We start from the raw sequence: 14,440 nt of genomic DNA on the forward strand, positions 1-14,440 counted from the left end.
TTGTGTTAACGTTCAACAGCTAAATAGAGGGCAGAAATGGGAAACATATAAGATAGATATATAGGAAGAATGTTAAAAGAAATAGAAACATGTACTGTATAGATTGAGAGAGGGTGAGGTAAAGAGAGGGTAGAAGTCTATGTCATGTTCGGAGAGGTTTGTAGTTATCCACGTTTGCAGATAAATCCACTCTTTTTAGTTTCATGCCATTTGAAGCAAGGATTAATCAAGGTTTATAATCATATTCGTTTATTATTCATCCTGTTAAAACATATCGTTTTTAACGAGATAAAATGAGACCTCCGTAACTTTTACAAACAATCCATCGATATAGAGCAAGTATTGGCTAAGATCGATTAATGATGATTTCTTAAAATACTTGACATATTGTTCACTTGTTCACTTATCTACTCCTTATACCATTGTATATTTCATATGCCATTTACCCGACGTTCGCCAAGGCAGTGTAAAGGCAGTTCGCTTGTTATTGTACTCAGTTATACGCCCACTATTCACTAACAATCCGCGAATAAGGTTCCTCACCGTGTACAATTATTGAACTTCTTTAACCTTTGTTCACCATTCTGTTGTACCCTGTACTAATGAGGCTTCTCACCATGTAGAAACGTCATTTTCACATTCCTTTTTCTATTCCTTTAACTCCTAATCCAACATTCCTTATGTAGGCCTTAACAATTTGTTTATCCATAAATAACATTCTAGTTCTGGAGAAGATCAAATATACATTATGACTGAAATTATATAAAACTCAAAATGATCACATAATTTCTTACTGGCTCTATAAATGCGTATAAATTCAATTTGGAAACCATCAAAACTTTGTTCTCATCGGCTAATAAATAAACGGAAATTTATGAAAAACTTCCTCTTTTTCTTTTAATTTCAATAAACAAAAAAATTGTTTTAAAAGTAACCAATAGTTGAAATTGGAAAACCTACCCGCATATTATTTTTTAAAGTTACATCTTATTTTACATTTGAATGAAAATTAAACTTAGGCACTCATTCACTCATCCGATTAAGATCTATTCTTACAATTAACATACAAGTTAAGTTTCTTTAGTGCTTCTTTGAAATACAGGAAATATTACACACACGCGCGCGCAACCTCACACGCACACTTATTTAGTCATACACCCCAGAACCATTCTCTCCCTTCTCTCTCCCATGTTTCTCATAACAAAAAAAAAAGCAAATTATACACACACTTGTCTATACACCCACACCCATGCGCATATAAAATTCTCCCCCCCTCTCTCTCTCTCTTTCATGTTTCTTTAAAATCAATCCATCACACACACCACATAAAATAAGGATGAATTACATGTTCTTTGCTTCCTTCTCCTCTCTGTCCAATTTTGCGTCACTGGCTTCATAAAATTACTCCTTTCAATACGTCTGTTGTTGATCAGTAATGGCGGCTTCAAAACCTGGCACACATACATGCATACAAGTACAGCCAATTCTCAAATAGCTGTCTGCAGCGTATTGAGTGCGTAGAGTGGCGGGGATTCCCCAGCATTTCGCAATAACAACTGGCAAGAAATTCCGACCGTGCACTGCTTACGCGCCTGTGTGTTATTTATCATACATTATAAAATGGGTTCAATCAAAGATGTAGCCAATGAGAAGCGTCAAAATAGATCACATGATCGTGCATTATTTTTTACTATCCGCACGGTACCATTTGCATAGGGTTCATTTTGGTGATAACAACCGTGGATGAAGGTTGCGGGAGACATCGTATGGCCTTGCTAAGTAAGATTGTCGACCCATTTTATAAAACAAATAATACACAAGTAAATATATATTTTTTAAAGTTTCTCTAAAGTTAATCAAACTATAAACATACACACACACAAATACTTATCCAACACACTCCCCCTCCTCCTATCTCACTCTCTTATACATATGTTCATAAGGAAATATATCCGGATCAAAGACAAGTTTAATCATAAAGAACAATAAGGATGAATTACATGTTCTTTGCTTCCTTCTTCTCTCTGTCTAATTTTGCGTCACTGGCTTCATAAAATGACTTCTTCCAATAAGTCTGTTGTGGATCGGAAATGGCGGCTTCAAAACCTGGCACATAAAAGTACAGCCAATTCTCAATAGCTGTCTGGAACGTGTTCAGTGCGTTAAGTGTTCACGGGAATTCCCCAGTCTTTCGCAATAACAACTATGAAGAAATTGCCACCACGCACTGCTCACGTTCCGTGTGATATATATCATACAATGGCTCTTTTGTTGTGGCTCTTACGCACCATAAGCACACTATGTATTCAGCATACAATGGTCTGACAAGCTGCAGCGAATACTTATAATGTGGGATTCTGTGATATATGTTTGTCATATTTTTGTGATACACAAGTCATGTAAAGAAAGTGTGTGTATACTATATTAATAGTAAACTGACATGAAAGTTATGTTAAAAAAATTACTTTAATAATTCAAATCAGTTCAAAATGTTTTTTATTAAAAACAAACGTGCGTCTCAACATAATATCAAATTGTTTATAGTTTACAATCATTAACAAAAATAACAATCAACACAATTTTACCAAATGTAGTTTTTACCTTCTCGGCTATTATTTTCCCTCATTGAAAAGGAAACGTTTTGTTATTGAATAAAAAATCCTTCCAATTAAAGCTCCGTGCATGACACATGTATAACTTGGTACGTCACATCTAAAATGGCTGCGTCCATGTCGTGTTAGAAGGCATATCATGATGCCAAGCAATCCACCGTCACACACATCGTCCCTTATTGAACTAAGTGCATGACCGTGAGCTATTTCGTTTTTCCCCTCCTATTTTGTAAAGTAGCAAACATAACTTTAAAAGAAGCACATTTGAATACGAATTTTGAGCCATTAGGGCTCATCTGCATATGTTAGATAATTTTTGTTATAACCTCTTATTTAACATTAAGTACAGAGGACCATTCTCATCTAATTAGAAAGGTAAGAAAAATATGAATCACATTATTGAAGTAATGAACTGTAACTGCATAACAAACAAAACAAAACAAAGAAAAAGTTACACAAACTTTCATAGTAATCTCTGACGATATCTAATAAAAAACAAAAAAGAGCGTACTCTTTCATTTTCATAATGAAAAGAAAAGGCATTTTTCTGTGGAAAATGAAACACTCCAGAACTGCAATGACTTGCCTACATATCAGGGTATTTCAGTTATTTAAAAAAAAACAAAGCATTATTATAACTAAAATATGGGTACATCTTGTTTTGATATTAATCAACGATTTCTTTTCAGTTTTAATAGCATGTCCATTCACACAAACAAAATAAAAAGGAAATCGAAAATTAAGGATTCTAGTACATTGATTAGACAGATACGTTCCTCCACATTTGAATTCGATCTGAAGATAATGCATCCTGCTTGTTTATCTACTACTCACACTGGATGAATGTACTAGGTTTTACATTCATAACACCAGCTTATACTTAAGCAACAACATGATAAACTGTTGTTAAAGGTACTATGTCCCATTTGCAGACCAAACAAATGAAAAGGTTAAATTCCAACGGCATTTGAAAGATAATACTAATTTAGAACTTCCCTAAAAAACGGGGGGCTTGAAAATGTCATTAAGTGGGAAAATAAGGACTATTAGTTATTGAATCGACTTAAGAGCTATAGAGCCAGTAAGTAATAGTCTGATTTTCAGACCATTGTACCGAATGATCGTACTTTTTATGCTCCGCAAAGATTCAGTCAGTTTGAATTTGGCCATTACAAGAAGTGGGTTATTGATGTAGACAAATGCTCATGTACCCTTTACAGCTCATTTTATGTATAAAGAAGAAGAAAAGGCCAGTCAGTTACTCAATAGTGTCTGCCAGTGAAGTCTAGCAAGTAAACGGGTTTCCTTGCATAATTTGAATATTAGGATACTGCTAGCGTTTAAATTTTACAGATAGGACATACATGACTTATTTATAATTCCTGCAAAGTTCTACAGAATTTGATGTTGGCTGCAAAAGGGACATTGTATCTTATACGGAGTAACCTGTCCTAGTTATAATGAGCATTGTTCTTTTTATTAATTTTGTTATTGAGATTTGGAAACATGGTGTTACAAAAAGCGGTTTATTTAAGCAGGTTTTGCCCTTTGCGTTTAGAGAAGAGATTTAAAATCAAACGTTCTATTTATTGTACAAATGGCATGAAATCTACTCAGTGATCAGGGATAAATAGTGTCGTAATATATTTTATAATAATTATGATCATTATCACAGTTGAAAAGACAAATAAATCGTCGATGATATCTCATATACAACGTCAGGCCAATAGGACATTTTCAAAATGTAATACAAATTATATACGTTTACCAAGTATTATAATTGACTGTGTAACAATTGGCATGATGCCTATTGCAAACGTCAGTTGTTGCTAGGTCAAACTTTGTGACAAGCCCTAACAACACGTACTATGCAATTTACATGGTGAATTTTGAAATATAATTACATGTACTCGAAACGAATAATAACAATTAACTCAACAAAGACATATGTTTTAAATATGATTACTAGTGCATTACGGAAATGGCAGTAAAGTCAATCTTTTTTTGAGGACATGCGAATCATGTAGTTTCAATGGACCCTTTGCCATGTTACCCCAGCAATGATTTGAATTAATATTGATCACTAAAGTTGCACCGCCATGGGTAAACAAATGTGGTATTGAAATCTCAGTCTTCAAAATATTTAGTGGTAATACCTCTACACGTGCGATGAGAACCAATAGGCGTTAACCCTTATCATTGCAATGCCCTCGATAATTATGTACAGGAGTGGAAATCCACTTTAGGAGAGTGATATTAGGGATCATTCTTCGTTTTGGAGAGGAAACCTACATCGAAAATAAAACACAGCGATCCACTATTAAACAAAAGAACTATTCAATAACTATGTTTGAATGTATTCAGTTCTAAAGGTAGCAGTCCTTTACATTTATCCTAAAAAGGTTTCCACTCCTTTGCATTAAGAGGGTAAGGTCCCTACTGCAAGTCAACGACTGAAGAAATTGGCTCGCTGCAATATGGGCATTCAGGGATGAGCTCAGCAATGCTTCGGATGACATCATGACCACATGCGAAGGAGATTTTCTTCTTGACCAGGTGTTCCAGTGTCTTGACCCTGGACTGAAGGGTTTCAAGCTCTTCGTCTTTGCGCTTGATCTCAGTTTGTATGTTATGCAACTTGCCTATAAGGATATAAGATACAGAGAATAAAGAAATGCTACATTAACTCAAAATATATATGTTTGTATCTCTTCAGTTGATAGTCAAAATATTTCAGTCACTTGATTCCTTGACTATTTTAATCTTACTTGAACGCAAACTCATCACAATTTGAAATATTTTCCATTTTCAACTGCACTTTTCCCTCCTCAAAGATTTTCATGATTCTCGAAGCAGTATGGAAATCGTAACTACAGTAGGAGAAGTTAAGAAAAAACCATATCTCCACTATCAAATACTCATAGTGAATGAATAGCATCGAAATGTATATCCTAATCGGCATGACGGATTTATACTTTTGGACCTTCAGCACTGTTTTTTCTTCTCCAGATCGATGGCATCGCAATCCGATTCCATAGTTTTCCACATAAACTTCAGGAAACCGATTTGGGTAATGATTTCTGATTATAGTCCTCGTCATCGTTCTACTATAAAAAAAAGGGAATATATATATCGAGATCTGTAGCCTTGTGTTTTGAATCTGTGCTCTTTCTTTTAAAACAATCATTGTATTCTTCACCTGAAGATTTCTGCTGACTTCCTGAACCCGTTGCCAACTTCGCCGAGGAGTTTCCAGAGCTACCTTTCTTTGAACCTGATCTTACAGTGCTTTTCTGTAAGACAGACGACACAGAGCTGACCTTAGTTCCTTTGTTTTTGTTTGTCTTAGTCAGGGTACGTAGGGGGCGTTTGGATGCGCTTTGCTGTCTGGCAATGTCTTTCCTGTAAGCGTTTTAGAGATTGCAAACAAATTAAACAGTACGCTCATATTGTTACAGGGATAGACCGACTACAAGACAACAGTTCAGATTAATAGTAACGTGTTTTTACAACTGGCGTGAAGGCTATACTATACTATCTTTCAGTCAGATTTAAGTTCCTGAAGTTTGTTCATTAATATTCTAATGCACAAAATATATTTAGACTAAAAAAACTGCAGAGATGCATCAGGACATATTAATATTGATAGGTCATGTTAAACGTGAACTTCTCTGCGATTTGAACTCTATTTGTTTTATGTTTCGTACGAATGACTTCTCATGTATGCAAAAGTAAGTGGTAAAAGTGATAGAGCAGGATGCCAGAAAAATCATTAATTTTTATGATTGTGCACACTCAATTCTAATTTGTGAAAAGAAACCACATGACAAGACTGTAATACCATTTGCATACTGGTACCGTAAAACTCTGCAAGCTGACTTTCAAATTTCTGAATCCACAATACCTCACAGTTATCAATACTTTCAGGTTCATGTAGTCTTACAACAGTTGATGAAACAGCATTGAATGCAAAATGTTTTATAGCACTATCCCTACTTGTAAAATACTCGTTTTTGAGGGGAAGTGTGACAGGGATGAATAGACCGATGTTTTTATGTAATCGTCCAGAGGACGAGTTGAGTGGGATGCTAAAAATGGTTCTCGAAAGAAGATTCAACATGTAATGGTTCCTGAATCATAACAACTTTGTGTTACTTTGTCGTCTGTTAAGTGAACAATGGACCTGTGAAAATAGTTGAAGGAAAGCAGCCGTAATAATATATACGGCTGAAAGTAGGCAAGTACTCGTATGTTTTGCCTTTACAACCAGTACACGTTTCCACAAAATGGCGCGTTTTTGTAGATTCTTCTTAAATTTTTGTGTTAGGAAGGTTTTCGGAGATGTTAATTTGATTTAACTGAATGAATACTAAAAGTTAACTGATTTTTTGAAAAAAATTGTAGGAACTATTTAGCCGGGAACGGGAATTTCACTCTAAGAATAAAGTCACAATGACGCTGATTAAAACTTCTAAATCACTATCAAAACCGTCATTTATGGTGGATTAATGAATTCAATAACCAACAAAGTTTTTAATCATCAACGATTATCTAGTTTCTTTAGAAATTTTCATTTGAGTTTAGTTTATAAATCGATTTTTTAAAATCTTTTCAAAATTCAAATCTTGATTTATAAATCATGTCCATGTAATGTATTAAATTGCACTTTTTATGAAAATATCATATCGTATGTCTTGTATCAAACGTATTTTATACCGTTTCTGACTTTGAATGTCAAGTAGAGGTTGCAGGATTGGATCCCGTTTTTGTTGAAGCATAGTTTTTATTTTCCAATTTGCACTATTGGATGCATTCAGATCACCACCGTGAGAGACAAGGAAGGCAAGGAGAGCATCTGAGTTCGTCTTAATGCCACGGTGTCCCCATTTCCTCTTCATCTGTAAACACAAAAAGGGGCATGGGAGCACCCCGAGGGGTTATTAGAAGAAGCAATATTCGTTAAAACAAAAAATTGACGACTAGCACATGACTACAATTTTGGGTAAAACATTCAAAGATATCACAAAAGTACATCAAAATTTAAATGAAAACCCCCCAAAAGAACAAAAACAAAGAATGTCTGTAAGAGAAAACAATAGGTTACATGAAAATTAATTACTTTTAGCCTAGAGTACAAAAAAGATTAAATGCGGGTCATAGTGTGGATAAACCTATATCGAAAAAAAAAATGGATAAAACACACTGTACATACATAGATGCACCATGTCAAATAATTGGATTTTTATAAATCAAGCAAGTTATTGACCAACTTTTAGAAGTACAATTTTGTTAAGAAAATGAATAAACTACATTTAAGTAGAATTAAATGTTTGAACAAAATACACTATATTCCCTGTAAAAAAAAAAATCAAGACTGAAAAGCCGTTGACAACCAGTGACGTAATACATCACCGCTAAGAGTAAAGGTAACTGTTGAAAATGAGGTCAATTACTATTATCATCTTGGAAGATAGGACTAGATTATAATTATAAGAACAATAAACAGATACAATAAAAAGTAAGTTACTTGTCTAAAATATATACGTATGAGCGGAAAAGGGTTCATTGGAAAATCTTCAAGCTTGAATAAAAGATTGATCAACGGATGACACTTTACAAAAAACAAAAACAAAAACTCTTTTTCTACGTACCGTATTTCAATGCCTTTGCCCGAATGCTAAATTTGTAGTTAAATCCCAAAGAGGTAATGCTTTAAAACCTTTAATTTTTTTTAGGTGATATGATTATGAAATAGCCTGCCAATTTGCACATATGATTGTTGGGTCATATACTAGTAGTTATGAAAGTGGGTTTTCAAATGTACGGGTGATATCTTCTCGGTTTGATTCATAGCAATATTCGTAATTTGTTTCATACTTAGGTAATATAATCTAAGGTTGTTAAAGGTACTATGTCCCATTTGCAGGCCCAAAAAAAAATGAAAAGGTTCAATTCCAACGGCATTTGAAAGATAATACTAATGTAGAACTTCCCTAAAAGAGGGGGGCATGAAAATGTCTTTAAATGGGAAAATAGCGACTATTAGTTGTCAAATCGACTTAAGAGCTAAAGAGCCAGTAAGTAATAGTCTTATTTTCAGACCATTGTACCGAATGGTTGTATGTTTTATGCTGCGCAAAGATTCAATCAGTTTAATTGTGGCCATTCCAAGAAGTGGGTTATTGATGTAGACAAATGCTCATGTGCCTTTTACAGCTAATTTTATGTAAGAAGATAGTCAGTCACTCAATAGTGTCTGACAGTGAAGTCTAGCACGTAAACGGGTTTCCTTGCATAATTTGAATATTAGGACACTGCTAGCGTTTAAATTTCACAGATAGGACATACACGACATATTCATTATTCCTGCAAAGTTCTAGAGAATTTGATGTTGGCTGCAAAAGGAACATGGTATCTTTAATATCATACCTCGGCCATATACGGCTCTTTTTTCATCTTTTGTCCTCCAGAAAAATGGGCAATGATGGCAAGCTGCAAGGATGTGTTTCCAGAACAGTCTGGAAGGTTGACATCTGCACCATGCTCCACCAAGACATCCACTAAATGAAAATGCTCACGGGCGATGGCCATAGCAAGAGGACAGTATCCAAAGTCGGTTCCCACTGGCACTGCATTCACATTACAGTGTCCCTGTCGGTATAAATTCAACAACAAAAAATATCACATTCATATTTATGATAAATGGATCAACTTAGGATTTTAGAAATCTGTCAATGCAGGAGTTTTTATAATGTTCGATGTTGGTCTAATTTAAGCCTACAACACACTTTATAAATCGACTACGATCTGATTTTAAAAACATTTGTTTACCTTTTTCATCAATAGTTCTGCAGCATTACGACAGCCCTTGAAAACAGCTAGAGAAATAGGAGAATTGCCCGCGTTTGCCAATGCTTCCACCAGTCTAGGTATCTTGTCCATGAGCTTGGTTAAAACACTGTGACCAAGGCATGGAGAATAATCGAAAAAAGAAATATGAATTAATTCATCAATCCTTGGAAATGGAAAGGGGAAAGCGGCATCCCTCTCCCTGATCTAATACAGGGCAAAAAGCATAACAAGCCTTTTACTCTAAATCACATAGATAATTTGTCCATAGCGCCCATCTTTATTTTTTAATACAATTTTTCATTTGTTTCCTCTTTGCTTGAGAGACATTTTTATTATCACTTACATTTTTATAAGGTGTTAAAACGTCCTAGTTGTTTTTTAATACACACACACACACACACACGCACACCCACACGCACACACACATACACATACATATTTATACATATATATATATATATATATACATAGTCCCGTAATAACCCTATATCTCTGAAAAGGAATAGTGGATCACCATGAAAGTGTTCTTCTAGTTAAAACTTGTTTTCTGAAACACGTCCTTCATAGTTAAAAGAGCTCACTAAAAATAAAACTATTCTCTGTACCAAGATCTGCTAAAACGAATATGGTAATAGTATATTTGTAAAGTGCTTAGAGATATTTGTATTAAGCGCTATATAAAAATTAAATATTATTATTATTATTATTATGTTTTTATCCCCGGCTGAATTCTGAAGCTCATTAAATATGTTTTATTCATTGGATCGACTTGGAAAAATAAAAGAATATACTCCACACACTATGTATTATCCAAGGTAGCAGCAGCGTGCATGCCAGATACTAGATCACTTGAAACCGCTTTCAGATCTGCTTCCTGTCTGTCCATGATGAGGTCCACTATGGTTCTTCCTCCACTTTCTATTGAATGGAGTACAGGTGTCATGTTGTGCACGCCCTATTGCAAAGACATTCCAAGCCATATGATAAGTACACTTACAATTTGTCATGTCTCTTATTCAATGTTATACACTGTTGCCTATAAAGGTTAAAGCCCCACTGTCCTACTTGTAGCTACTTGCTTCCTCTATATAGAAAACTTCCCCAGTCGGTGCCTGTTGGTCCCCCATGATCCTCTTTTTCTTATTTTAGTTGAGAGCTGAGTTAATGAGATAGCCACCTGTCAGTGACCTCGCTGTGTGGTCTAATCCCTACTCGCACAGTAGTATTGACGGTCTTTAAGATGTACCCCTTTTCATGAAATGAAAGTGACAATATGATATATTCTTAATAGTTGCAGTGTATATGTTCTCAAGCCTTTATTATAGAATGGATTTATCAATCCCTGCAATCTGTTTGGTTAATTGCTGCCTATAACAATCGGCTCGCATGGTGATGTAGATATACAGTAGGCTTGCGGTTGCACCATGCCAGACAGCTAGGGGAGGATTGGGGAGTCCTGAAAAAGACTGTTGGTTATCTTTCTTTAATATCTTATAGTTCTAAAGAGAACTATAGCGCCGGTTTGAGAGGAAGGGTGGTCCCATCCTCTCAAGATTGCTCAGTTTTTGTTTTGGGAGAAACCTTATCTGTCAAGACTATTAAAATCATGTTGTCACAATCATTTCATGAAGAGAGGTAAAACAAAATTATTTCAACTTGATGGGCAACAGAGTACAAGGTAAGTTATTACTTATTTGGCTATGTTGCATATAACATCTTAAAACACATTTACACTTTTATCATTTCTCTTTCCTGTTTAGTCAGATATATTTGAATGGTCTTAATATCTAACGGTTGTTGTGAAGATTTGTATCCATTGCCCAAGTAAAGGAGGTTAATATATGTTTTATATCCCACATCGGCAATTAGGGCCCCGTCTTACAAAGAGTTACGATCGATCCAAATCAATCATAAGTCCTCCAATCAATCGCAAGTTTGCAGTCTCCTATCTCTTATATACATAGTTACGATTAATATCAATTGCAAATAAGTTACGATTGGTAATAGACGGGGCCCAGGTCTATTTAAAGTGAATTTTACACAATTAAAACAACTGATTTTGCAGACAGTTTAGCTTCAGCTAGATTTTACAAAGCACAACATGCGTACATGTAATACAGTCGATGCGCGCTCATTTGACATTGACTTTGACATTTCACGTAACCTACTTTGCTATGCTTATTCAATGCGCAAGTAGCGCAAGTGGGGCAGCAGCAAACAATACTTTACAAAAAGACCTATCTCAGGTAGATAGTACTTATCTATACCTTTTTCGTGCTCTGTACAATCGTAATGCAAAGAACTATACATGAGGGATATAATGTCCGATATCAACTTTCCCCGTAAAGCACGAGCAAATGTTTTTGACATTTTTTGACATTTTCAACAGGGGGGGGGGGGGGGGGGGGGCGGAAGCCTCTTGCCGAATTTTAATTTTATGGTTTCACAATTTGGCGAGGGGGCGAAGCGAGTGAGCGAAAATGTGGGCATATATATGTTGTGAAAGTGTTATTTATCACCAAAATATACGAGATAAGATATACAAAGTGCAGTCGGGCAGTTCGCTGCTCGAATAATTGTAATTTTGTAACTTTCGGGGCAATAGAGGCTGCAACCCCACCCCGCATTAAATGCAGGTGTTAATATGAAATGTAATTTGAATCCTTGTGGAGTAAATATAGAAACAGCTCGTGCTACAACCATGATTGTAAACAATTTCTTTATATCTTTACATATTTATATTAATTTCATGAATGACTAAATCTCTCTCGTTCGCTTAACAAATACCAACGCTTTGAGTTATTTTCTACAACCATGATTGCAATGAAAACCTCCATATATTTGGAAATCCAGAACAGTTAAACTCCTGTGGTACTCAATGTGTGTTTCATGACTGTCATCATGATATATTAATCACTTTCTTTATATCTTTACATCTTTATACTCATGAATGACTTTATAACTCTCGTTCGCTTACAAAATACCAACGTGCGCATATTACTCCGTATTTCGAATGAATGCAATATAAATATAAGTTTAATTTTTTTTACAGCCACTATAAGAAGCAAATCCGTCGATTACTTTCATTGTTGGGGATGAATTATCTTTGTTTAAAACGCTTCAAGGATACTCGTCCCCCTGGATCCGCCACTGATACTTTAAACTATGAAGTAAACAAATCTCCCACATACTTTTCAACAATTCTTTTTTTTCTTTCTATCTGACACATCTTCTACAAGAGGATTTCAAATAATCAGCTCTTGAAAACTTGTATTCATCCTAAACATGCGAAAGATAACCATGATCAAGCTCATTTCATTATGACTCAATATAATTTCTGTAAAAGCCCAAAGTATGCAGTTCCGTTGCATTAGTATCATGAAGACATGAATTCACGTCCCACTCCTGCCGTAACTTTTAAAGTTTCAATCTATCACAGAAAAAAAAATCAGTTGTGACCTTTTACAAATACGTTTATTTCAAGAAGATCATATTAGACTTCAATCATGAATTTTTGATATAAATGATTATATTAAATATATATCACAATTTCCTTACCTTTTGGTTCAAGTCTGCACCATGCATCAGCAGATAATGTGCACATTGAAAGAATCCAAGTTCACATGCCTTAGCGAGACATGTGAAGCCTTGCGGGTTGACGGCATGCACATCAGCCCCTTGATCTAGAAGATATTCCACAGCTTCGTATTTGTTGCTTCCGTTTGGAATGGGTGCGTAAAGAAAACGGGCGGATGATCATTTGTTTAACCCGAAACAACTTAATGGATTACAACTTGAACATGGGCAGAAAGCACAAAAATCACTGGATAATTTGGGTCCATTTCTGTTGCTGTACATTGTACCGTTTATGAATAAGAGCTAATATATTCACTCATACAATTAAAATTGAAGTCTCCAAACTGGCAACGCAAAAAATATTGTATAACCATTTTTTTTTAGGTTTAATGTACACTGTCGCTCATAAAGGTGGAATATTTTAGTTTTATCCCAATTCATGGAATTATTTTAAAAATTATTTAAAAATAATAGATCTAGAAAATAGTATACATTCTCAGATTTTATTGAATAATACTTTGCCAATGTGTGTTTTGCGGGACTGCTAAAGCATGTGTACGCTACTATGCTTATCAACTAGGGGACCCCTGCCGTTAAGTCAGAAATGACAGTAATGAGGATTAATGCCCCACAAAAGGGCACTACTATAGCACATCGACACAGTTTTGATCCTGGGGCCTCACAGTTACGAGGACATTGTTTTGTCACTGAACCATGACTGTACGCAGCGGGGGCTAGGGTAGGGGGCAGTTTCCATAAATTAAAAAAAAAACAGAAAATGCAATAAATTTTCAATAATTTATTGCATTTTACCCCGGTCCCCAACATAACAAAATCCTCTGGACGGCCATGCATTATGGCTCAAGGCATGGGCACACAGAAGATTTTTTTATGTTGGGAACCGGGGTAAAATGCAATAAATTATTGAAAATTAATTGCATTTTCTATGTTTTTTTTTATTTATGGAAACTGCCCCCTACCCTAGCCCCCGCTGCGTACAGTCATAGTTCAGTGACAAAGCAATAGCCTCGTAACTGTGAGGCCCCATGATCAAAACCGTGTCGATGTGCTATATTAGTGCCCTTTTGTGGGGCATTAATCCTCATTACCGTCATTTATGACTTAAGGGCATAGGTCCCCTAGTTGATAAGCATAGTAGCATACACATGCTTTAGCAGTCACGCAAAACACACATTGGCAAATTATTGTTCAATAAAATCTGAGAATGTATACTATTATCTAGATGTATTATTTTTAAATAATTTTTAAAATAATTCCATAAATTGGGATAAAACTAAAATATTCCACCTTTATGAGCGACAGTGTACAAAAAGGCAATTTCGTGTTTACGTGTGGAATATTTCATTCCCAGCAGTTTAATTTTTTTTAAACACTTATTT

At 35.2% G+C, this 14,440-nt stretch overlaps 1 protein-coding gene across 1 annotated transcript; it reads right to left on the bottom strand.

Moving 5' to 3' along the window:
* Positions 1-4,454: 4,454 nt before the first annotated feature.
* Positions 4,455-9,564, bottom strand: LOC582793 (E3 ubiquitin-protein ligase MIB2-like). Its single transcript, XM_030995668.1, has 5 exons — positions 9,444-9,564; positions 9,042-9,263; positions 7,329-7,510; positions 5,812-6,014; positions 4,455-5,254 (listed from the first exon to the last, which is right to left on the bottom strand). The coding sequence occupies exons 1-5, from the start codon at positions 9,552-9,554 to the stop codon at positions 5,049-5,051; spliced, it is 924 nt and encodes a 307-aa protein (XP_030851528.1). The 5' UTR covers positions 9,555-9,564; the 3' UTR covers positions 4,455-5,048.
* Positions 9,565-14,440: the final 4,876 nt, after the last annotated feature.

Source organism: Strongylocentrotus purpuratus, unplaced genomic scaffold, assembly GCF_000002235.5.
Source record: "Strongylocentrotus purpuratus isolate Spur 01 unplaced genomic scaffold, Spur_5.0 spur5_scaffold_3, whole genome shotgun sequence".
Lineage (NCBI taxonomy): Eukaryota > Metazoa > Echinodermata > Echinoidea > Camarodonta > Strongylocentrotidae > Strongylocentrotus > Strongylocentrotus purpuratus.

Excerpts from the sequence above, each read along its gene's own strand:
- LOC582793 (XM_030995668.1), bottom strand. The coding sequence starts at position 9,554 with ATGGACAAGATACCTAGACTGGTGGAAGCATTGGCAAACGCGGGCAAT. Across the intron at positions 7,511-9,041 it reads AAGAGCCGTATATGGCCGAG|ATGAAGAGGAAATGGGGACA; the intron begins GTATGATATTAA and ends TTGTGTTTACAG. Across the intron at positions 5,255-5,811 it reads AAGTCAGCAGAAATCTTCAG|GCAAGTTGCATAACATACAA; the intron begins GTGAAGAATACA and ends ATATCCTTATAG.